The sequence below is a fragment of the Alexandromys fortis genome, unplaced genomic scaffold (genome assembly GCF_014885135.2).
Source record: "Alexandromys fortis isolate MF-2015 unplaced genomic scaffold, M_Fortis_MF-2015_v1.1 scaffold_338, whole genome shotgun sequence".
Classification (NCBI taxonomy): Eukaryota; Metazoa; Chordata; class Mammalia; order Rodentia; family Cricetidae; genus Alexandromys; species Alexandromys fortis.
In genome coordinates, this window is record NW_026068212.1 from 482,644 (window position 1) to 509,573 (window position 26,930).

Here is a 26,930-nt window from a genome sequence, read left to right on the forward strand (position 1 = left end):
TTTTTCTTTTTGTTTTTTTTTTTTTTTTTTTTTTTTTTTTTTTTTTTTGTCAACTTGATACAAAGTTGTGTCATCTGGGAAGAAGCAATCTTTTTTTATTTTATTTTTAAAAAGATTTATTTATTTATGTATTTTATATAGATGAGTGCTTTACTTTCATGTTCTGTTACCTGGATCTAGGCCATTGTTAAGAAAATGCTGTACTATTGAGATGCATGCCTAGTCACTGGATTTTATATGTATGTGTGTGCATTCTGTACATGTTCGTGTGTGTACGTGTAGGTGTGTGTGCATATGCCTGAGGACAGCCTTGGATGGTGTTCTTGAGATCTCAAACACCTTTTGTTTTTGAGACAGACTCTCACTGGCCTGTTATCCACCAGGTATTCATGGATTTTTGCCTCCCAGTACTGGGATTACAAACATACACTGTCATGCCAACCATGCTTGGCTTTTCAAATGTCAGTTCTGGGGATTGAACTCAGGTGCTCATGCTTGCATGGCAAGTTCTTTATTTACTATGATAACTCCCCAACAACAGTGGGTTTTTGATACTGGATCACAATGTGTAGCTGAGATTGCTATGTAGCTCAGGCCATTCTCAAATGCAAAACCTTCATGTGTCAGCCTCCTGACAGCTGGGATGAAAGGCCGGCACCAGCCTCCATGGCTAATTTGATGTAGCTCATCTTAAAAACAGCATAATGCCACTGCAGAATCCATTTTTAAAAAATGCTGTGTACAGGAGCCAGAGAGATGGCTTAGCATTGAAGAGCAATTGCTGCTCTTGCAGAGGATCTAGGTTCGGTTCTCAGCACTGCATGGCAGTTCACGGCCATTTGTATGTAACTCCAGTGCCAGAGCTCCGATTCCCTAGGCACCAAGCACAGTTGTGCTATGCATACACACGGATGTTTTACATAGGTAAAACACACAAACAAACAAAAACAAATCAATCTTTAAAAAGTCTATGTACAATACTTATCCACAGAGGAGAAACATGAAATATGAAAAACAACAGGGGGTGTAGGATGCTAAGCAGGTAAGATGCCGGCTGTTAAGCCTGAATTTGACCCCTAAGATCCACTTGGTGGAAGGAAAGAACCCACCCCTAAAAGTTATCCTCTGACCACAGGCACACTGTGACATGAATACAAACACAGATACTAAATCAATAAATGGAAAAAATAAAATAAAGTATTATAGCTTTTCAAGACAAGGTTTCTCTATGGTGCCCTGGACATCCTGGACCTTGCTCTGTAGATCAGGTTGGTTCAGAGATCCATTCACCCAAGAGGAAGGATTAAAGGTATGTACCACAGTACCTAGCTTAAATGAGATTTTTTTAAAGGAAAAAAAATGTACTAAAAGGGGCAGGGTGTTGAAGAAAAATTTTTGGTAATCCAATGATGCAAAAATGACCTCTGTTAATATGTCCATGGCTTCTACTAGGCTTTTTGTTGTTTGTTTGTTTTTTGTTTTTTTTGAAACAAGGTATTGCTGTAGCTTTGGAGCCTGCCCTGGAACTAACTCTTGTAGACCAGGCTGGCCTTGAACTCACAGATTCTCCTGCGTCTGCCTCCCAAGTGCTGGGATTAAAGGTGTGTGCCACCATTGTCTGGCTCTGCCTTTTGTTTTTAAGTATAGAAAGAAATCTGCTCATATAAATGTAGATTTAAAGTGGAATTATCTGTGTGCGTGCGTGCGTGCATGCGTGCATGTGTGTATGCGTGCTGTCTCTCTCTGTATTCCTGTATGGTCTAGAGTTCCCTATGTGGACCAGGCTGTATTTGAACTCATGAGGTTCTGCCTGCCTCTGCCTTCCATATGCTAGGACCATGTATCCTTTTAAGAGACTACTTTGTTGCTTGTAATATAAATCTTCCCATGAAACAGTTAGTAACATGTTAGTGTGTGATTAAGACAGGCAAAGGTCAGACATATTTAACAGTCTGTTCTCTATTGTATAGGTCAGCTATATTGTTATACTGCTTCAAGGAAAAATTCTTTTAAAAAATCTATTATTTATGTATACATGTTGTGCACGTACATGTACCATAGCACAGGTCTGAAGGTCAGAGGATAACCTGAGGGAGTTAGTTCTTTCCTTCCACCTTGCGGGGTCTTGGGGATTGAACTCAGGATGTCAGACTCGGACAAGAGCCATCTCATCAGCCCTCAAGCAGTTTCAATGAACGGCTGCATTTACACTTCTAACATTCTATTATTTCTTGAGGATAAACTTCTCTCTCTCTCTCTCTCTCCCTCCCTCCCTCCCTCCCTCCCTCCCTCCCTCCCTCCCTGCTTCCCTGCCTCCCTTCTTTCTTATTTATTTTTGAGACAGTTTCACTCTGCATCCCAGGCTGGTCTGGAATATTAAATAGTGAGATTCTCTGGTCAAAAGGCATGTTCATATTTAGCATTTTTATGTATTGACAAATTGTTTTCCAGAAAGTTGTACCAATTTACCCCCCCCCCCAAAAGCACACAAAAACAGTTTCACCAACATGGAGCACACTCATTCTTCTCACTCTGTCAGTTTGACTTGACTTTTCAAGTTTTTCAAAATTTACATTTCATTAATTGCTAACTAAGTTAAACATTTTTATATCTCTGTTTTTCCTAACACAACTGGGGGGTCATGGAGATGCAATGGGGATCAACCTTAGGGTCTTGTGTATATTAAAAGCGATCTCTGAACTATACAGGCTGGCTCTTGTACTTTCTTTTTTTTTGAGTTGAGTGTTTATATCCCTGATATTCTATGTATTTGAAAAAAGTACAAATTAATTAAAAATTAATAAAAAGATTAATATAGACAAATATATAGACAATATCAACTCTATGCTAAAATGTGATATATATCAACACATATATAATATATATGATATACACGTATATAATATATATGATGCACACACAATATATATTTATTTATAAGCTATTATTTACAGTTTAAGGTTTACTTGCATTTTTTCTTTTTTCTTTCTTTTTTTTTTGAGTTAGGATCTTACTACAGAGTCTACACTGGTTTCTAACTTGCCAACGTCTTTCCTAGGCCTCCTGCTTGGGTTACAGGTGTTTACTATCACACCTACCACATATGGTGTTTTTAAGATATAATTATTTCACAGTATATGAACTTGGAAGGGTTTCCCCATAGTTAGAAGATCCATCTTTCCCTTTACGTTTTTTTCCTTCAGTGCTTTTCCTACCAAACAACTTTTCATCTTCTTCAAGAAGATAGCAAGGCTGCCAGAAATGTGGGTCTTGAGCCTTCTTTGCAGCTGGGTGTGGTCAGGTGAGTAGTGAGGACCAGCAAGTAGCAGCAAGTGCAAAGCTGCTGTGCACTGAGGCGAGCTCCTGCACACTGGGGCCACTCCCTTCTGCCTCCTCTCTATTCTGCTGCCTACAAAGAAACAGCTAGAGCTCTGGCAGCCTTTGGACCATTTCCATGTGAGGACAAACGTCAGCTTTGGCAGAGGGAAAGAGAGAGGAGCCTGGAGACTGACTGACGTCACCACCCTGAGCTATCATGTGAGAGGGCAAATGAGCCACAGTAGTCAGGCCTGCAGGCAGACTGCCTCTGAGGAGCAATTCCTAATTCAAATGCTAAATCGAGCTGATACCCATGTTTACTGGTATTTTCTTCTAGCTGTGTTCATCACATGTTCTTAAAATATAATCAAGATTTAATGTTGCATCTAAAACATTAATGTTTTGGGACTGGAGAGATGACTCAGCCATTAATAGCATTGGCTGATCTTCCAATGGACCCATGATAGGTTCCCAACACCCACATGGAGGCTCACAACCATTTGTAACTCCAGTTCCAGGGGATCTGATGCCCTTTCCAGCCTCCATACGCACTGCATACAAATGGTATACAGACATCCATGCAGGCAAAAGACATATACACACAAAATAATACATCTTAAAATAATATAATCTTTTGGCACAAATTTCTTCAAACTGATGATTGCTGAACATATGTGATGTGGGAGTGTCATATATCAATCTGTTGATTTCATTGGTTAAGCAATAAAGAAACTCCTTGGCCCTGATAGGTTAAAACATAGGTGGGAGGAGTAAACAGAATAGGATGCTGGGAGGAAGAGGAAGTGAGCTCAGACTTGACAGCTCTGCTCTCTGGAGCAGAGACTCCAGGCTCCGCTCTCCCAGGCAGCTCCGACCCAGGATGGACGTAGGCTAGAATCTTCCTGGTAAGCGCACCTTGGGGTGCTTACACACATTACTAGAAATGGGGTAGTCCAGGTGCGAGAGTTAGCCGAGAAGAGGCTAGATAGAAATGGGCCAAGCAGTGTTTAAATGAATACAGTTTGTGTGTTGTCATTTCGGGCATAAGCTAGCAGGCAGCCAGGGTGCTGGGGACGCAGCCCCACCGCTCTCATTACAACACACATGTATATATAACAATATGACACTAAGTTATAAGAGAGGGTCCAAATACAGTGTTTTTTCCTGTTTAGACTTTTTTTTTCCTTTTTTACAGTGCAGACTTTGAGACATAGCATAAGATCCCTTTCTTAGCTAATAATGGTCTTTTCATTGAGGAAGTAATTATAGAAGATATGATTATAAATGTGAGACTCTACAACTAGTTGATATTTTTGAAGACAACTAGATACATATTTAAATGTATATAATAAAGAACAAAACTTTATCACAATTTCACTAAGATCACAATTTCATTTTAATACTCAGTTTTTAAATATAAGTCTATTTTTTGGTCCAGAATTTAGCTATATATATATATATATATATATATATATATATATATTTGAATTTGTAAAAACTAGTCTAATTGGAAAATATTACTCTAATATAATGTTACTAATACATATGTAAGATTGTAATCTTACAGTGGTTTGCAAGACAGTAAGTATAATCTCCATCTTATGAAGAAATTGAAGCTCAGAGGGTTAATTATAATTCATTTGCTCAAGGACATTGCCAAGGTAACAGGAAAAGACAGCTGTTGACTCCAAACTCTAAACTCTTGGCTGCTCATACCACACTCTGGCCTGTACCTGCAGGAAAGAGAAGGTGAGGGAGAGAGCTTCCCACAGGCAGTGTTAAGGTGACTAGGTACCTACCAGTGCCACACAGATCCACTAGGTTAATACGAGTGGGAGTAGAAGAGCCTTTTGAACTGGCTGCAGACACAGATGCAGTCCAAGCCCCAATTCTGGGAATGACCCCAGTCCAGGAGGTGTGTGCTGTAATGTTCTGCAGTGTAATTTTTCTTGTTACCTCCTGTAAGGTCACCTGGTACTGGAGGATTTTCCCCCTTGCCTCTGAGGAACTCAGATTCTGCAAGAGAACATAGGTAAGTAGCCTTACTCTCAGACAAGATCAGGGATGCTCTTTGTGCCAGAACCACCCGACACGGATGCAGGCGACTGCCTCTAAGTGCTTTATTTATTTATATCTTCTCATCTCCACTGTACACTTTCATTCAGTGATTCACAATCTCACACCTTCTATTTAGTAAAAAAAAATGGTTAACATTTTCAAACGATAATTCTTTAAAACACACTGATTTTTCTTTCTTCAAAATGAAGCTTACTGATGGTAAATACCTCATAGGAAAGCTGTGAAGTCTGACTGTAGCAGCACCAGCTCTGAGCTGCAAATTTACCGACACTCAGATCTTGGGGCAAGCACTCAGTTCCTCTGGATTTTTGTTTTAAAATTTGTGAAACATGCTCATAGGGAGACACACAGAGACATACTCAAAGAGATGCTCAGAGGGACACACTCATGGACAGACACAGAAAGACACTCAGAGAAAGCCAGGCATGGGTGGGGAGTGGTTGGGAGAGGGTTCATTTTTGTTCGTTCGTTTTTTCAGACAGGGTTTCTCTATGTAGCCTTGGTTGTCCCAGAACTCTATAGACTAGGCTGTCCTCAGACTCACCTGCCTTTGCCTCCCAAATGCTGGGATTAAAGGTGTGTTCCACCGCCTCCTGGTGAGGATGTCTTTTTAAATATAGAAAGTGCAAGACTGCTTGAAACATCAAAACCACCACATTCAGGAGCTAAAGCAGTAAAATGACCCTTAGGAACTTGAATTAGCACTCTGTGCTAGGAACCTAGCTCCAAACTGCAAAATTCTGATTGCGATCATTTGGGAACAAAGCCACACAGTAAGCAGAAACTGTTATTTTTCTCTTGTTTTGTACAATGGCCATTACAAATGGAAACACAGACCTGAAGAGCTGTGGAGTCTAACCCTGGCAATGCCCATCCCTGCCTACTGCAGGAAGAAGGCTTGGCTAACAGACTTAAGAGGCATAGTTTTCTGGGCACAGCTGTCCATTCATGGCAGGAGACCATTTACTGGAAGACACACCTGAGGACCAGCAAATGCCCTGCTTACCAAGAGGCTGCATAATTTGATTTTCTATGCAGTTTATCTGTCAGAAGTGTTTGGGCATGAACAGCTGGTGCACTTCAGTTCTTTCACTTTAAGTGAATAAATTGCCATCCTGATTGCAATTTGGATTCTAAGACATTTAGTACTGGAGAGAGAATGTTCTGATTTGCTGAGTCAAGTCTTCTGATTGGCCCACTAGCTACATTTTTACTGTAATTAATCAAAACTCAGCTCTGTATATTGCCATTTCTGGAGCTTAGTTAATGCAAGTCTATTGGGGGAAACTTTTGGTCCATACATCCTAAATTAGATCTTAGCCTGGTCCAGTGTACTGGGTGAAAACAGCGCTGATGGGGAGGCTTTGGAGAATCTTCAGCATTTCCCTGAAGTTATCATTCAGGTGTTCATTACATCCATCACAGTCAATTTCATTGCCTGTTGTGAGGATTACATAAGCATTTGCTTGCTTTTAATTACGTTCCCCAGGTTTTTTTTTTTGTGTGTGTGTGTGTGTGTGTGTGTGTGTGTGTATTTTGGACAGGATCTCACAGTGATGCCCTAGCTGTCTTAGAACTGACTGCATAAACCAGACTGACCCTCAAACTTTTGTTAGTGCTCCTGTCTCTGGGGTTATAGGTGTGTGCCACCACAACCAGCTATGCAAATGTTTTTTAAAGTCTAATGTTCTAACAAACATCATATTAATAAATCTGACCTTCATCAGAGGAGAAAAACAACATAGATGAAATAAATGTGTGTTGGGGAAGTCATCCTCTGGCAGGAATGGAGCTGTGTGAGCAGTTAACTTCTGAGCAATGACTTGGTGGAGAGAGCTTGGGACCAGTGTGTGATAGATACACTTATCTCTGAACATATAGGGCTGGCAGGAAAGGATGCAGTGAGAGATAGCTGAGGGGATGCATTTCTGTAACCGACACTTGCTTTCATCTGTAGTGTTTTTCTCCCTCTGCTGTGGTGTGTTGTTCCCTCATGACACAAAATAAGTAAATGTAAATGAGACAGGGAGGAGGTTCAGGCTGCTGCAATTTACAGCTCTTCTCCAGCTATGGCATTATGATGCGTTCTCACACACAGCGTCAACAGAAGGCATGCATTTAGCAATTTGAGAAGGGTGGGGACAGGCGTTTTTCTTCAAGAGCCAGAAGGCTCTGAGTCACGGGAGACAAGCCGTGAACTCTGAAGATAGCCATCCTGACGGACTGACTGGCTCTGCAGATAAACATATTCGTACTCCAGTGCTACTCATTTGAGAAGGTGATAAGGGAGAAAATAACATTTTGTTAATCACGAGCTTGACATTCCTTGTTATGTTTAGATCTTGTTTCCCTTTCTGAGGTGTGAGCCTGGCTTAGAGCAGCTGAGCAACCAGCTCTAGCCATACCTAGAGAGTCTATGGAACGCCCCCTGGTGGATGTCAGGAAGGGGCGTTTTCTGGAGTGTGCAGTTGCCAATCCTGGTAGGGTTTCTGACACCTGGATCCCTTCTAGTAGAACTGAGTACAAATAATAAAAAGAAGAAACCTAATCACAGAAAGGGAAGGCCATTAGAGTTTTGCTCATGTCAAAGAAGAGCAGCAGAAATCAAGACCCCCTTGACAGCTCAGGCATAGGGCACATTAGCCACAGCTCTCCTTTCCTTTTGTGTTAGCTTTGGATCCTTACTAATTTTGTGCATGGGTGACGCTGGGGATTGAATACAGGCCCTGTGCATGCTAGTACATGCTCTTCATGCTGAACTGTATCCCCACCCTCAAACTGCAGTAGGAAGCATCTTTGATTTTCTCACGTCTCTGTGTAACGTCTATTACACACAGTTATTTTATCGCTCTGAGACATAATATCCCTATTTTGAAAATAAGGATAGTCAAAATCTTGACTTGTCTTTTAGCTGCCTATGAAATTTCTACTAATGCCACAAATGGTCATAAAGTCCATATAATTTGTGAGTTAACAGAATACGGGGCTGGCAGGATGGCCCAGTGGGTAAAGGCATTTGCTGACAAGCCTGATCACTTGAGTTCAATTTTTGAAACACACATGATGGAAGGAGAGAATAGACATCAATTCTATTAATGTCACATGCACATGACCCAAATAAATAAGTGTAAAACAACAACACCCCCCCTCATACACAAACTGAGTACTTTCATTTTGGAATTCGTGATTTACAATCAGCAACCCCAGTCCTAAGTGTAGAAATAACAGGAAGGGTTCGTTGTTGTCTGTTTGCTTTCCTGAGATGAGGTCTCTCCATGTTGCCTAGACTAGCCTTAAGTTCCTAGGCTTAATGATTCCCCTACTTCAGCCTCTTTAGTAGTTGGGACTACAGGCACATACCAGCTGTGTTCTAATTTGGATTTCAAGATTTAAGCACCACTCCACTGAAACCTTCCAGGTTTGTGTTCTCCCAGCCCCTGCAGACTATCAGCTCACCTTTGTGTCCTTATGGGCTTGCACAATGCTTGCCTCATAACAGGAATGTGATCCTGACTTTCATAATTACCTCGTGAATCTTTATGGTAGCCTCATGTGTTATACATTAGTATTATCTTAAGTTTACTCATGAGGAAAGTGTGTACGGGAGGTTAAAAACACCTTGCTAAAGAACACATACGGCGACAACAGAGCCGCACAAAGAGTACTGCTTGCTCATGAGGCCAGAGGTTAGCACTCCTGCCAGCCCTGACATGCCCCTCAACTGTCACAGAACAGAGTGGAGAACTTAGTTCATTAGGCCAGCAGCAAGCACCCTTGTTCCCAGAACCCTAATTCCCAGCCATGCAAAACCATCTAGAGAACCTATCTGCTTGTCTGGCCAATGTTACTTATGACCCTAAATTTGACCACCTTCCCAGACACCACATGGAGATCTTGCTTGCTTGTCAGATTAGAGGCTCCAGCACTTCGTCCTCAGATGCCAATAGAAGCAGATGTATACTATGGGAGAAAATGAAGGAGAAGAATGCTGTGCTGAAGGGATAGCAAACATAGAAACTTTAAAAGCCAGAAGCAAGAGCCAGGCAACATGGTACATGCCATTAATTTCAGCACTTGGGAGGCAGAGAATGGAGGATCTGAGTTTTAGGTAGCCTGGTCTACAGAGTGAGTTCCAGAACAGCCAGGGTTAAACAGATAAAGTCTGTCATGAAACAAAACAAAACAAAAACAACAACAAAAAGCCTAAAACACTTAGAAAGCCATATTTCAAATTATATCAGACCACAGATGGTAACCCAAGACTACCTATACTTGATAAAGCTATCAGCTATAATTGAAGAAAAAAAGAAAAATTTCCCATGAAAATAAAGCAGGCTAAAGGGCTAAAGGAATTTATGAGCATTAAGCCAGCTCAATAGAGGATGCTGGAAAAAATATTATGGACAGAAGAGAAAGAAGCACCGTCAGTCAAGAGGCTTGGGGGGCAGAATAAATGAAGCTAAAACAGTTGATATATATATATAATGAAAACACTAAGGACTGCACAACTAACAAATGACAAGAATTAATTTACACCATTCAATAATCCCAAATATTAATGGTTTTGGTTCCTCAATCAAAAGACATAGACTAGAAGATTTGACTAGAAAACAGGAATACTCTTTTTACTGCTTCAAGGAATCACACTTAACATCAAAGACAGGTGAGAGAATGGAAAAAGGTATCCAAACAAATGGAACCAAGAAACAAACAGGTCTTGATATTGTGATACTTGACAAAACAGACTTCAAACCAAACCTAGTCAGACGAGATCAAAATCACTTCATACTAAATTAGGGGACAATCCATCAAGGGACATTAATAGTTATAAGTATTTGAGTACTGAACAGAGGTTCACTCAGTTTCACAAAACAAATATTACTAGATGCAAAGGTACATACAAACCACAACACAACATAGCAAGTGACTTCACTGTCATCCAAAGATAGGTTATGCCATAAAATAGAGAGACACTGAAATTAACTTTTATCATAAATCAAATGTCTCAAAGAAGTCTGTAGACTCTATCTGAACACTAAAGAATAGTATTATATATATTTTTCTAAGCAGCCCATGAAACTATATAAAATAGATCATATATTAGAACACAAAAAGATCTCAATGAATATGGAAACATTGAAATAACTTCTTGTATTCTATCTTACTACAATAGATTAAAACTAGGAATCAATAGAGAGAAACTACAGAAAAACAAATAGAGATTAAACAGCACAATGTTGAGTGATGAATGTGTAATTCAAGAAATCAAGAAGGAAAATTTCTTGAATCAAATGAACATAACCGAATCTAAGTATACATTAAAAATACATCCACCAATATCAAGTAAGTTTCATCGCAGAGATGCACAGATGATTCAACATATGAAACTCTGACAATGTAATCCACCATATAAACAAACTGAAAGAACAAAACCACATGGTCATATCATTAGATGCTGAGAAAGCCTTTCCCAAAATTTAACACCGCTCCATGACAAAAGCCTTGGAAAGATTAGTGATACAAGGAACATAGCTAAACATAATAAAAGCAATATACATCAATTAGATAGCCAACATCAAAGGAGAGACTCAAAGTAATTTTACAAAAATTAGAAGCAACACAAAGCTGTGCACTCTATATCTATCCAAAGGAGTACTTGAAGTTCTAGCTTGAGCAATAAGACAACTAAAGAAGATCAAGGAGAAACAAATTGAAAAGGAAGAAGTCAAATTATCACTCTTTGCAGATGATATGATAGTATACATAAGTGACCCCAAAAATTCTAACAGGAAATTCCTACAGCTGACAAACACCTTTAGTGAAGTGGTTGAATACAAGATTAACTCAGAAAAATCAGTATCCCTCCTATTTACAAGAGATAAATAAAGTGAGAAAAAAATCAGGGAAACAACACCCTTCATAATAGCTACAAATAATATGAAATACCTTGCTTGGCAATGGTGGTGCATGCTTTTAATTCCAGCACTCAGGAGGCAGAGGAAGGTGAATCTCTGTAAGTTCAAGGCCAGTCTGGTTACAGAGTGAGTTTCAGGAAAGCCAAGGAAAGCTATATGGAGAAGAAACCTTTTCTCAAAAAAGGCAATCAAGCAAACAAACAACCAAAAACAAACAAAAAATATCTGGGTGTAACTCTAAAGACCTGTATGACAAAAGCTTCAAGTATTTTGAAGAAAGAAATTGGAAAAGATATCAGAAGATGAAAAGATCTCCCATGTTCATGGACCAGTAGAATTAACATAGTAAAAAGGGTCATCTTACTAAAAGCAATCCCTATTAAAATCCCAATACAATTCTTCATAGACCTTGAAAGAATAATACTCAACTTCATATGGGAAAACAAACAACAAACAAACAAACAAAAATCCAGGAGACTATTGGGATGGAGAAAAATATCTCTCAATATAACAAAGGCTATACATGCAAACTTATTAAGATCATGAACAAGACAGGGGTATCCATTTTCCTACCCTTATTCAAGATAAAGTCATAGCTAGAGTAATAAGACAAAAGAAGGAAATAAACGTAAATATAAACAGGAAAGGAAGAATTTAAAGTTTCCCTATTTGCAGACATTATGATTTAGTACATAAGATATTCTACCGCAAAACCTTCTGGAACAGATAACTATGAACAAAGTGGTAGGCTACAAAGTGGCAGGATATAAAACCAGTCTTAAATGGAACATCTATACTGTTCCCTTCAAGGCTTAGTGAAAATGGGGAAGAGGAAGCAGAAAAAATGTGGGATAAGGAAGAGAGCTGTAAAACAGTCTTCTGGAAAGACAAGGACACGGCAGTTGCAATCATGAAACAGTAGCTGTGGCCCCCTGAAGAAGATACGTGTGAGATTAGGCCCATTAACATTCTATCAAGGATAGGGGAGGGACACGTGAGTTCTTACCCCTCTTTAAGGAGCAATTGATTGATAGTGGGTTGCTGTGGCAGGGGAGTCATTTTCTTCAGTGGTGTAGCCACTGGTAAATTGCTCAAGCTTCAGTAAATAACACTGTTCCCATGCTTATGCATGCAACCTCAATTAAATTCAGTGGGTCACATACTTGTGAAAGAAGACATGAAAGTGGGAGCAGGGCTAGTAAAAAAGAAACAAGGAGTTTAGTGGGCAGGAGTGGGTGGGCAACAGACATGGGTGTGAATCTCAGCATAATACACTGTGTTTTTTTATGACTTAAAAATCTCAACATTTTATGTATGTATGAAATTGTCAAAAATAAATTAAAAATTATAACACAAACATATACATAGAAACACCACAGATACACACACAGACTCATAAACACACATGCATGTTCATACAGACACATGTGGATGGGCACACATAAACACATGGATCACATGACAGAGAAACAGAACTTGAACCAGATATCACAGCTCTATCTAGATTAGAGAATGGACTCTTAGGAGGACGAGTTAGCACTCATATGACCAGTTCCCTGGATGTTCTGCTTCTGAGCTGACTGAATCAAGAATGAAATCTCATGGGTGTTGCCCAGACATCATGATTTCTATCTCGATTTGCATCTAGAAATGCTATAAAATAAGGGAGCTTTTCATGAAAATAAAACTCTATTTCCCCTTCTGTTTCTGCTTTCTAATTTGATAACTTTCTGCCCCCGATTGTCTCATTTTTGTCATTGGCCACATTCTGTTCACTAACCGGAACTTCCTGCCTTTCAGCTGAAATGTATCATTAGCAACTGGGGAAGAGCAATCTTTCTTCCCATTAGTAACTGTCTTTGGATATGCTGTGTCCATCTGTGTGTGATAGGGCAAGAACTGGAGCAAAAAGAAGAGAGCGTGGAATCCTACAACAAACCATCAACATTTTACTGTTGCTGTTTGTACTGGATGGTTTTGTGTGTCAACCTGACACAAACTAGAGTCATCAGAGAGGAAGGAGCCTCAGTTGAGGGAATGCCACCATGAGATCCAGCTGTAAGACATTTTCTCAGTTAGCAATCAATGGGGGCTGGGCAGCTCATGGTGGTACTGAGTTCTACAAGAAAGCTGTGTGAGCAAGCCAGGGGAAGCAAGCCAGGAAGCAGCACCCCTCCATGACCTGCATCAGCTGCTACCTCCAGGATCCCTCCCTCTTTGAGTTCCTGTCCTGAATTCCTTCAGTGATGAGCAACACTGTGGAAGTGTGAGCCAAATCAACCCTTTCCTCTCTGGCTTGCTTTTTGGTCATGGTGTTTTGTATCGCCAATAGTAACCCTAAGACAAATTCGTGCCTGGTGTGTGGTATTGCCATGACCTATCTAGCCATGTTTGGGGGAAGATTGTGGAAGGACTTTGGAACTTTGTGTTAGAAGAACCGTTGAGTGTCAAGAATTCTCTGGGATGTTCTTTATGAGCTTGGAAGATAATGTTAAGACTAGTGTACAAGATGGAGGCCTGTCTTGTGTAGTTTCAGAGGGAAATTTTTTAAAGACTATGTCAGGGCCATTTGTTGCTTTTGAATTAAGATCCTGTGGTTCTGGTTAGCTGGGGCTGAAGAATCAGCTGTGATTAACAAGATGTCAGAACTACTAAAATATAGTGATATTTCACTTGTATTTTAATAAATAAAGCGGGCCTGAAGATCGGAGAATAAAACATCCGCCCTGGTTAGCCTTACAGACCAGGCAGCGGCGACACACACACTTAATCCCAGTAGCCACACTAGTTTGCCATGGAAACAGGGCAGTAGTGGTGCATGCTTTTAATCTTAGCACTAGAGAGGAACAATTTCCCTCGGCCAGGCCTTGTGTGCTCAGTAAGCACAGAGATCTATCTACCTTCCTGCAATTATCTTTATCAGCAGGCATTTTGTCAGTGCTTAGGGTCCAGGCATTACCTGCTTAAACTGCTGCTCTGGTTTTACCTCACTGAGGAGATTCTTAACTCCTTAAGCTCACTTTCACCTCCGTTTACTAATGATTTTAATTATGTTTTGTTCTCAAAGACAGCAGAAGAGGTAATTACCTGCAGCCCAGAGAAAGACCCACAACACCCAAGATCAGAATGGCTGATAACAGCATAGCCCAGAACTGATAACTTAGAGGCCTGGGTCTCTTCATTGCTTAAAGCAGTAAGTCTAACTCCAGACCTAGGCCAGTAGAAATTGCAGCGTCTGGTGTATGTGCTTTCTGACCAAGAGCCCTGACTTCTACCTGACTGTTTACATAGGTTGCCTAGTTACCTGGTATCTTCTATGCATCCCGAGAAAAGTGGCGCTCTGATTTAAACAATCCTTGCCCTATTCATAAGTTTACTGAAATTAAACCTTTCTAACCACCTAAAAATGTAGCATAGGGAACCAACCTTCCACTCTAGAATTTCTCAATTAAGGAGTTCACCAGACATGTACTAGCCACTCCCATGGATCTCTCTCTCTCTCTCTCTCTCTCTCTCTCTCTCTCTCTCTCTCTCTCTCTCTCTTTGTGTGTGTGTGTGAAAACCCTTATTTGATTTTTGTTCCAGCTCGGAATCTATAGGGCTGGGGAATTGCTGGTTTTAAGGATATATATGACAGAATTAGTAATGGGTAGAACTACGAACAAGGTAGAACATGGAGAACGAGTTTGGGGGAACAATGAGAAATGATGCACTGGAGAGGGAAGAATGAAGAAACATGGTCAGATGATTCCCGTTGTGAGTAGATTTCTTACCCCTCAGATCTTTACCCTCAGATTTTTAGCTCCCCTTTAGCTCACCCTGGCGTCTTTAAATTGCACTCCGATACAAAGTCTTCCTCACCTTAGTACACCACCGTTCATACAGGCACATATCTACACACTGTGCACCACCCTCTACCCATTCACAACCTCACACGCTCGTATAAACACATACCTGCATGCATACATTCTTACATACATGCTCACCCAATCACTCCCTTATAGTCACGAACTCCTGTGTACATACTCACCCCATACATACTCATCTCTTACATGCATACAAACACATTCACACATACATGACAATCTCATAATGCACCCACCCACGGATATGTATGTGAGCACACTTTCACCTGCACCCACACATACTCCCTCCCTATAGGGGCTCCACCCACTCAGTACCTACTTGTTCCTCTAAGGCAAACACCCGACAAAAGTGCAAGACAAATTTTCCTTTCGTTCTGCCACTGTCTTCACAGGCTGGGAGATAGTTCTACTTTGGACTTCCTTGGTGCCCCTTTTTGCAGTTCTGGGTTGTTCTAGTGTTATTAAAAAACACTCACATGCCTGCCCTCGAGCCCTCCCGCCAGTGCAGCATCAGCTGGGCCTTATTATAAAACACCCAAGCTGGATGTCTCATTAACAACTACAGCTCTCAGTGTATCCGACTTTGACCATTGTCGTTGAAAGCAGCTTCATTATGAACTGCAATGTTAGTTTCAAAGAGAAGGGCTTGGTCATGATGCAACAAGTTATTTTTAATAGATTCTCTTGCACTGGACACTGTGTGTGTGGTGGTGGGAATTGGGGGGAGCTTTGAGAAATAAAATCTAGTACACTTCACTTGGAAACGTGTCCTGTAGGCATGCAGCATATACAGTGTGTGTGGATAGTTGAGCTCAAACAGTAATTTGACTCAACAAAGATGGCTCATCAAGTAGTACAAAAAGGTTCAGGGAGGCTCTTAAGTCCACATCTCCCACCTAGTGGCTGGATGACCCTAGGCATGCACTGTCTTTCTCTGGTTTTCCATCTGGTAGGCCAATCTAGAGTCTGTCTCCTGGGGTGTAAGAATTAAATGAGGTAGTCACGGTGACTTTTAGCCCAGGAGCAGCTTTGGTTCTTTGTAAGAAAGGCAGGCTCTCCTGTTCTGTTGTTCCTGCTGGGGGTGGGGCTCCTTTCAATTATCATTTAGGTTATTTTGGATTTCTTAAAACCTTTGCTCTTTGAACAACTGTGGGGACAATTCCTAAACATCCACATGCACAATTTTCTTATCTTTTGTCCCCCCCCCCCCCCCAGGATGACTCAGTTAGATAGAAAGTCTCTGCGGAGCAGTTTTGGACGCACGGTGGCAAAATGAGAGGGTATAGTTTAGAGGCAGAAATGCCTGGCATGGAAGTGGGACAAAGCACGGATGTGAACTTCGGAGGAGGGAACTCGGCCAGAGTGCTGACATTACGTCAGGTATCATGAAATTGTCTGAGCTCCAGGGCCATATGGAAGCCACAGTGTTCTCATACTCACTTAAGTATACACTCTCCTTGAGTTTTAAATTGAAAACTTACCTTCCAGAAAAGAGAGATCTGTTGTCTGTTAGAGCTGATGTTCTGTTTCATGTACCAGATGTCTAATGTCCCAACAGGCACTGATAGAGGGAGGGGTGAAAAGCACATTTTCACATAAATATAGGTATATACAGTAGATTTTTCAGTAAAGTCAATAAATAATTCTTAAAATAGAGTTATAGGCTAATTTCATTTTTCACTATAATCTAATATTTTCTGTTTTCTTTTATTTAAAAGCAAACATGTATCCATTTGGCACATGAGTAAAAAAAGATGGATACTTTGAAATGAAAAAGATAAAAAGTACTAAGAAAATTTATTTCCTAACTTAACTTTAAAATATATCAACTCATGTTTCATTTGTACATAGTATTTAAGTTAAAAACTCAAGATATGTGTGATTATGTTTCTCTTTTTTATTGAAAGGTGGAAAAGTAGGCCACAAAGAAAATCAAGGTCCTGTAAGAACACAAACCACAAGTACAAATAGCAAGCCTCATCTTTACCCCAGTCCTGATCTTAGATTGACATGTGATTATTTGGTGTGATCTGCTTGAAGCAAAGGCACATCTCATTTACCTAAGAGTCACAATGCAAATACAGTATCTGGAATGTGGTAAGCGTTGTTCTGTGATGAATGAGCAACAAACCAGACCAGACAATGCTATTCATTTGATGTCAAAACACAAGCTGAACAAATAGAATAAATAAGCAGCAACTATAAATAAGACAATGGTTGAATATAGTACAACTGCACTTGAGAAAGGCAAACACACTTGAAAAAGAGAATAATCAACCCGATGCCGTGTGTGTGTGTGTGTGTGTGTGTGTGTGTGTGTGTGTGTGTGTTTCCTCTCCTACTTGATAAATTTGCCTTTAGCCTGGAGTACAATCAGTCAGTACAACCACAGAAGTCAGCTGCTGTTGCTTCAACCCAGCTTCCCCCACAGGAAAACTTGCAGTGTGTTTGAGGTGAGACTGAACTGGGGTTCCTTCTGGAATAAAGTTCCTTTCAACCAGAACAAAATTTCTAGAATAGTAACACCTTCTACCTGGATAAAAAAAGCTAAATAACCAGGGAGAGACTAGCAATGGGGAAAAGGAGGAACCAGGACAGTCCCATGATAGTACTATCTCAAGGGCTTTTCTCGGTACCACCTCTCCTCCTCATGTCCTGCTGGGACTGGAGATGTTGTGCAAGGGATACCAAGGCACTAGGCTGTCTACCACAGAATCCTGCTGTGTGATCTCTAACAAACAGGCCTGTTAGCAGGCTTCCTCATCTGTCAAATGAGGTTGGTAGCTCTTTATCATGGGGGCTGTCTTGAGAATTTAGATGAAGTGTTGCCACAGGGTAAACTGTCAGCAAATTTAGCTGTTGTCATTTTTGTCATTTGAAAACTAAGTCACGGCACGAGCCTGGGACCTCTGAGGGAGTAGACTAGAGCCAGAGGTCTTTGTGGAACCAGGCCCAAGCCAGGGACCTCCATGGGAGTGGGCTCAGACCATGGATATCTACAGAAACAGGTCTGAGCCAGTGACCTAGGCCTGAGAAGGCCTGAGATAGTGAACTCCACAGGAGCAAGTACAAAGGAGCAACCACTGAGGGAGTAGGCCAGAACCTGAGACCTCTGCAGGTCTGGGTGAAAGTCTGGGCCCTTTGAGGGAGTAGACCTGAGCCAGGACCTCTGCCAGAGCAGGCACAAGGCAGCAACTTCAGCATAAAGTGCTCCAAACAATCAATCTTTGTGGGAGCATGCCCGAATAACCCATGGAATTATAGAGTGAACCCTGGGAGTGCCGAGTGACCTCCAGGAACACAGAATGACCAACGGGGTGATTGGAACTCTGGCCCTGATTGCACCAAGAGGAGCAACTATCTGAGCCATGGATCCACTGGCACCTGGAACATTGATCACCAGAGTCACAGACAGCCCCAACTACACCAATTAGAGGAAAAGATGGGTAGACAAGGTTAGAACACATGCAACACCACAAAGAGCAACATGACACCAGTAAAAACTAGTGACCCTATAACAGCAAGACTTGAACAACCAAATATAGATGAAGCAGAAGAAAATGACCTAAAAAATAACTTTAGGAGAATATTTGAGGCCCTTAAAGAGGAAATGAAAAATTTCCTCAAAGAAATGGGGGAAAAGACAAACAAAAAATTGGAGGACATCAACAAATCCCTTAAAGTAAACTAAGAAAAAGCAATCAAACATATGAAAGAAACTATTTAAGACTTGAAAACTGAAATAGAGACAATAAAGAAAACATGAGGGTATAAAAACAGAAATCATGAGGGAATGATCAGGAACCACAAATGCAAGCATAAACAGCAGAATACAAGAGATGTAAGAGAGATTATCAAGCACTGAAGATACAATAGAGGAAATCGACTCACCTGTGAAACATTAAATCTAACAAAAGCTTAACACAAAATATCCAGGAAATATGGGACACCTTGAAAAGAGCAAACCTAAGAATAATAGGGATAAAAGAAGGAGAAGGAGTTCAACTCAAAAGCATAGAAAATATATTTAACAAACTTGTAGAAGAAAACTTTCCCAACCTAAACAAAGATATGCCTATAAAAGATACAAGAAGCTTACAGAAAATCAAATAGACTGTATCAAAAAAAGTCTCCTTGCCACATAATAATTAAAATACTAAACATACAGTATAAAGAAAGAATATTAGGAGCTGCAAAGGAAAAAGGCCGAGTAACATATAAAGGTAGAATTACACCTGACTTCTCAATGGAAACAATGAAAGCCAGAAAATCCTGGTCAAGTGTTATGCAGACATTAAGAGACCACAGATGCCAGCCCAGACTACCATACCCAGAAAAACGTTCAATTACCATAAAAGGACAAAACAAGATATTCCATGACAGAACCAGATTTAACCAATCAATACCTATTCACAAACCCAGCCCTATACAAAGTACTAGAAGGAAAACTAGTACCAACCCAAGGAAGTTGGCTACATCCACAAAAACACAGACAATAGATAATCTCACAGCAGCAAATCCCAAAGAAAGGCATAACTGGATATCAACATGCAGAAGAATGAATAGACCCATATCTATCATCATGCACAAAACTCAAGTCTAAATGAATCAAAGACCTCAACATAAAGCCAACCACAGTGAACCTCATAAAAGAGAAAGTGGAAAGTATACTTGAATACACTGGGACAGGAGACCACTTCCTAAATATAACCCCAGCAGCGCAGACACTGAGAGAAACAATTAATAAATGGGACCTCCTGAAACTGAAAAGCTTCTGAAAAGCAAAGGACATGGTCAACAACACAAAACAACAGCCTACAGAATAGTAATGATCTTCACCCACCCCACATCAGACAGAGGACTGATCTCCAAAATATACAAATAACTCAAGAAATTGGTCATCAAAAGAACAAATAACCCAATAGAAAAATAGAGTACAGACCTAAACAGAAAACTCTCAATAGAGGAATTAAAATGGCTGAAAGACACTTAAGAAAATGCTCAACATCCTTAGTCATCAGAGAAACAACTCTTTGATTCTATCTTTTACTCTTGTAAGAATGGCCAAGACCAAAAACACTGATGACAACTTATGCTGGTGGTTGTGGGGTGAGGGATACACTTTTGCTGGTGGGAGTGCAAGCTGGTACAGTCTCTTTGGATATCAGTATGATCATTTCTCAGAATATTAGGAAACAACCTTTCTCAAGACCCAGTAATACCATTTTTGGGTATATATCCAAAGGATGCTCAATTGTGCCACAAGGATATGTGCTCAACTATGTTCATAGCATCATTGTTTGTCATATCCTGAACATGGATACAACTTAACTTTCCCTCAACTGAAGAATGGATAAAGAAAATGTGGTACATTTACACAATGGAGTACTACACAACAAAAAAAATGACATCTTGAAATTTGTAGGCAAATGGATGGAGCTAGAAAACATCATAGTGAGTGAGGTAACCCAGACCCAGAAAGACAAATATCATATGGACTCACTCATAAGTGGCTTTTAGACATAAAGCAAAGAAAACCAGCCTACAAATCACAATCCCAGAGAACCTAGCCAACAATGAGGACCCTAAGAGAGACATACATGGATCCAATCTACATGGGAAGTAGAAAAAGATAAGATCTCCTGAGTAAATTGGGAGCATGGGGAACCATGGGAGAGGGTTGAAGGGGAGGGGAGAGGATGGGAGGGGAGCAGAGAAAAATGTAGAGCTCAATAAAATCAATTAAAAAAAAGAAAGAAAACTGAGTTCTTAAATGGTTAAGAAACTTAGAATTAATAGTTATGGAAGTCAGGCTCTGAGCATGGGTCTGTTTGATCCTATAGCTTTGTATGAACTTCGCACCATGCAGTGATTTGGCTTTAAGAAAGCTTATGACCTCTATTAAACTTGAAAAACTTGAATTCTTCATCAGGTGGACCTTTTCTATGGCTCTTCTCTAATCCCCCTCACCCTACCCCATCTTCTGTGTGTGTGTGTGTGTGTGTGTGTGTTTGAACCTAAAGCCTTTTTCTTCCCTCTCTCCTCCCACTAGGGCTAACATTGCCCCTTCAGCAAGAACAAGATGACAAAAGTTTCCATAAGGCATTCTGAAATGCTTTCATTTCTTCAGGACATGAGAGAGTGACACAGACACTGAGCCTGGGGCTTGTATCTGATAGACCATGTACAACGAATTAAAAAGTACAGGCAACTGACACCAGCCACTCTGAAGTGTGAAGTAACACTGCCAAGTCCATGGTCTCATTAGCCCTCTTCTGATATAGAAGGCTCCCATGATGGTATCTGCTGCACAGTTGTGGACAAGGAGGTTGGCAAAGACCAGAAAGAGCTGAAAACTGGCTAAGCTGAGAGCTGAGGCCAGCTCTTGCTATCTCCAAAGGTCCTGCTTTTCCCAATGCAATGTCTATATTGAACAAAGATCTATACTGAATATGCCACAAATTACATAGTTCAGGCATTGACCATGTAGTTAGGATTGGGTGTGTTCAGTATCAAAATCAGTTATCTTGTTCACAGCAATAGTGCCTTCAGCTAATTACATATTGGCAACAAATTTAAAGGCATTGCTCACTAGATTGATTCTTAAAGATCCACCACCTAACGGATTATTACAGACTGGGAATCACATTCTGCAGCTGTGCCCTCTCTACAAACTCCAGAACAAATACAAGTGAAGTGTTAGTGGTCCTCTCCTGTGCCGGACTCAGAATGCCTTCTTTATGTGAGGGGCCAATGAACCTCTCTCTCTCTCTTTCTCTCTCTCTTTCTCGGGCGTCTTTCACTTCTCTCTGTTGCCACCATGGCACGAAGCACTTTCTGTCCTGAAGATAAGCATGCCATGCCTCCTTAATTAATTTGCCAAATTAATTGAGGTGAGTAGCACTCAAACCTATAAACAGAGTCACATACATAAAAGAAGGCCTTTTCCTCATAGGGGAGCCTTCTGCTAGGTGTCATGAGTGGTGAGTGTGCACAGGTCTGGATACTTTTGAGCTCAAATTCACGAGTGTTTTCTCACTAGAAAGAAAACATGGCTTCAAGTCCCCAGAATCGAGACAGCTTTTGATCGATGCTGAATTAGAGACTGTTTTTCAGAAGGTGGCATAGGCTTCCTTCCTCCTCCCTTTCCTTAGTGGTCATTTCTCTGAAGACCATGACAGAAGTTAAATTTAACAGCAAAGGAAGGGTGCTGTGGAGAGAGCCTTCACTCAGCTGGAATGACACAAACAGCCACACCTGGACCACCAGGGGACACCATGCTCCTCTCTGGTTTTAGAAGCTGAGGCTACAGAAAAAGAGCCCCATCATAAGTCATTCACAGTTTCAGAGAGTGAAGCCAGTTACGTACGACTAGACACTTCAAAGGGTTAAAAGGAAGAAGTGTTAAAAAAGTTTTCACACGTTTAGGTTTACATCAGTAGGTGTTTCAAAAAGAAACTGATGACAGAGAGTGTGGTAAGGGGTGTAAACCACAGAGCTTAAAGTAAGAGCAGGAGCACAGGACAACCCACAAAAAGATCAAACCGGAGAAGCAAGGTACAGACATTGAAAGGAAGCCTAAGGGCTGAGGTAAGCCATGCATCAGATCTCTGGGTGCCTGCTCTGCTCTGAACACAGCAGTCTCATGGTGACTGGTAACTTATTCACCGCATGTTAGAGTTTCTAGCTTGCCTTAGAGAAGTTTGAGTTTATCAGGTAAGTACTGAAAAATAAGAAAAGAAAATTCTTTTTGATAACTATTAATAACTTACTTTTTTTCAGTAAGTAATTAATCCATGTATAAATGACAAGGATTCCTAAGCCTCATGTTTCTGTAGTTTATAGCTCAGACCCATGTGATGTAATAATGTAGCTTACAGATGTCTAGACCCATATACTATTTTGGATTTGAATATTAAATTTGACCCACTTAAAAAATCTTATCTGCATTGTGCAAACAAAAATATAATCCACGAGGTATTTAAAAAATATTACTTCACACTGGGGGTGGTGGTGCATGCCTTTAATACCAGTGTTTAGGAGGCAGAGGCAGGGGTGTGGTCTTTGAGTTCAGGGTCAGCCTGGTCTACAAATTGAGTTCCAAACTAAAGAGAACTATATAGGCGACCCTGTCTCAAAACAAACAAAGAAAACCAACAAAACACCCAACTATTAGGAGCTCAAAGACTGCAGCCCAATCATACAAGGCTGCTTCTCATATGCAGATTCCCACCTTTGCAAATAACCATTTAGATGTTCATATCAGCATTACAAAAACTCCAGCTGGGTGTGAAAGTGCACATTTTTAATCCCAGTACATGGGAAGCAGAAGCAGGTAGAGCTCTGTGAGCTCAAACCCATTCAGGTATACATAGTGAGTTCTAAGTCAGCCAGTCAATTTGTCTTACCAGTTGTGTTGCTTGGCCTATCTGAGGCACTCCTGGCAGTGGAAGCAGGATCTATTCCTGGTGCATGAGCTAGCTTTTTGGAGCCCATTCCCTATTGTGGATGCTATGCTCAGATTTGATGCAGTGGGGACGGGCTTGGACCTGCCTCAATTTAATATGTCCTTTTTTGACCCATAGGAAACCTTATCCTTTGGAAGGAGTGGAGGGGGATGGGCTGTGGGGGAAGTAGGGGTGAGAGGTAGGGGTGAGAGGAGGGGTGGAAGGGAGAACTGTGGTTGGAATGTAAAATGAAATTAAAAAATTTTGTCTCACAAAATTCTAGGTAGTAATAAACAATTGATTATATTCCTGTAATTTTTTCTTTGATTTAAATTTACATAAAGTATCGGAACAGGACCCCAGCCCAGACCTTAGCACAACTGACTCCATGATGAAAATACCATTCAGGTTTTAAAATTCAGCAGGTAGACAATACCACCTGCTAAAACTAAATCGAAGTCCATCTAGTTCTGAGAAAGTCTCAAAATGTACTAACCTTGCTTTTTAGATTCTGTAGTTCTGCTTCTGTCTAATTGTTCTTGTTAACTGAAGTACGGGTGTGTGTGTATGTGTGTGTGTGTGTGTGTGTGCATGCGCTTGAAAGTTCACTCTCAGAAAGTCTCAGAACTACATTGGGATCCCGAACATGCAGTGTAATTGCTGGTCAGTTAGTAAAGATTTTCTCTCAGCTTAAACCCATGTTCCTAGGAGTCTTCTCTAGTGAATACCCCACAACAATATGAAACGTTCTATACTATGTCACTACTCAAAACGGAAACAAAACGAAACAGGATTCTTGTGAATTCAAAAGGTTTACTATTGGGAAGGGTTTTCTAGAACCAGCAGGGCAGCTGCACTTCAGAATTCATAGGAGTTGAGACAGCATGCACAAGAACTCCACAAGCTCACATGGCCAAAGGACAAAGTGTTTGTACCCTCCAGTGAAGACTACACACCCTAGAGTATATTCAGCACAAATTGAACTTTGTGGGTTTTAAAAACAAACAACAGGAACAAAGAAGACATAATTGTGTGGGTTAGTTATGAAAGTGGTAGCAGCTGGGGACAGAATGGATACGATCAAAACACGTTACACAAAACTCTTTGAGAACTCATAAAATGAAGAAACAGTTTGTTAATACGACAAAAAGATTATAAAAGGACTTGTGTTTCAATAAAATGTTGGCTTATATTTCTGTGAAATTAACTTCTTAATAATTATCAAAAGGAAAAGCCCGTTCATTGGATTAAAAATTTGAACTTGTTATGCTGCTCTTGGTCCTGGTCCACTGGGCTCCCTTGGGCAGGATAGTGCCGAAGGCCAGCAGTGTCACGCAACAGTACAGGAAGGAGGATTGTTAGACATTCCTTTTATTTTAGGATACTCTCTTCAGAAATTCTTTCAAACTTTTAGTATGGCTTATAATTTCTAAATTATCATTTCTAATTTTCAAAGAACTAAAGCAATAAAATGTATCAAAGAAATGAGGTTAATTACTGGCTACAGCTTTGGGGAATAAGAGGTACTGAAAAAGTAAGAGAAAAAAAGCACACATTTTACTAGATGGTAATAAGACAGTGGCTTGACTGATGGCAGACAGGGGCAGGTTGGTCTCCTGTTAAGCTTCTTAGCATCATAAACTTGCCTTCCCGGGTGGTTTCTGTACACCATGCACTGAAAGAGTCTACTCCAGGGAAGGCTTTGCCTTTTCCAGTTCTCCTCTTCCTGATCCCCCCCCCATCCCCCGCCCCGTTTTGGCTGGATGCCTACCTTCCTCTGGTGTTTGTGTTGTCAGTAGCTTGCTCCAATTGCTCCAGCTTCCTTTAGAAAGATACAGCTTAGACGAAATCTGAAATTCATATTCTGTAAATGGCTTCAGATGCTGTAGACTGTATCTTCCCTTGGCATTTGTAGCATTAACCTTGAATCAGAAGAGATGGGTTTCACTGAGATACCACGCTTCTGTACTCTTATGGAGTGGACTGTGTATTGTGTGACAGTTCAGTACAGGCAGAGGGTATGCAATGGCCAAAGAAAGGAGATAAGACCCATCTCCCACAGAATAGTATGCATTGAGCCGAAAGAGATGACTCAGATATTAAAAGCACTGGCTGCTCTTGCAGAGGACCTGGGTTCTATTGCCAGGACTCAACATGGCGGCGGCGCACAACCATCTATAACTCCAGTTCTTGGGGATTCAATCAGATGCCCTGTGCTGGCCTCTGCAGGCACCAAACATGCACGTGAACACAGAAATAATAAATCATGCAGAACAACCACACACATTACCAAAAACCAACAACAACAACAACCTGAAAATAGTAAACATTTTCACACTCTACTGACCACTCTGAAGTACAGCATATGTTACTTCAGATGTTTAAGGTGTTAATGTGCTAAGGGTGAGCCTGATGTCACTCCTTTACTCAAACAATCTCTTCCTTCCTCTCTACCCACCACTGGCTCTAGTGACAAACACATGTTCTTACTCATGAAGGCAATCACGTAGAACAGAATGAATAGCAGAACTCACAAGGGTTTTAAGATACCTATTAGTAGCAAATGAATGTAAAGAGGAGGTAGTTTGGTGGTACAATATGTCTTCAGCATGTTCAAAGCTCATATATAGAAAGGATAATACAAAGACTTTTGAAAAGATTGCTTTATTTATGTATATGTGTGCCTGTGCACCATGCATGTGCAGGAGGTCCAAGGAGGCCAGTCAGATGAGGGCAGCACCCCAAAAACAACCAACCAACTAACCAACCAAACCTGCTGTTTAAAGACTCTAAGGATATCATGAGATTGCTTGATGGGTAAAGGGGTTTGCTGAAAGTCTGACATTTTATTTGATCCCCAAGATTTGGGGGAACCAGCCCCTCCCCCACACCACACAAATAAATAAAACTAAACAATGGAAATAAAATTCAGTACCAGGGGATCAAGATATTTCTTGTGTGTGTGTGTGTGTGTGTGTATGTGTGTGTACTTGTTCATGTGTATGCATGTGTGTGGGGCACACACATGTCTTTGCATGTGAGACCATAGGTCAGGTATGTTAGGTGTCTTCCTCAATTGCTTCTCTACTGTTTTTTTTTTTGAGTATAGTTTCTCATTAAACCTGGTGTTCTCGCTGACTGATCGCACTAGCTGACCAGTGCCCTCCAGAGACCCTCCAGTCTCTGTCAGTGCTGGGATCACACGTGTCTGCTGCCATGACCCTCTCTTTAGTGAGTGAGGGTTCTGAGGATCCAAAATCAGCCCTCACTCTACCTACTGACCCATTTCTTCTACCTCAGTCTTT

At 40.8% G+C, this 26,930-nt stretch overlaps 1 protein-coding gene across 4 annotated transcripts in view; it reads right to left on the bottom strand.

Moving 5' to 3' along the window:
* Il12rb2 (interleukin 12 receptor subunit beta 2) overlaps window positions 1–26,930 on the bottom strand; it is a 71,162-nt gene that overhangs the window by 22,414 nt on the left and 21,818 nt on the right. For all 4 annotated transcript variants that reach the window (XM_050130338.1, XM_050130340.1, XM_050130339.1 and 1 more), the window contains 3 exons: window positions 25,397–25,547; window positions 16,660–16,739; window positions 5,118–5,334 (listed from right to left, as the gene is read on the bottom strand). In XM_050130338.1, the coding sequence (XP_049986295.1) occupies window positions 5,118–5,334; window positions 16,660–16,739; window positions 25,397–25,547 (448 nt within the window). The remainder of the gene's footprint in view (window positions 1–5,117; window positions 5,335–16,659; window positions 16,740–25,396; window positions 25,548–26,930) is intronic.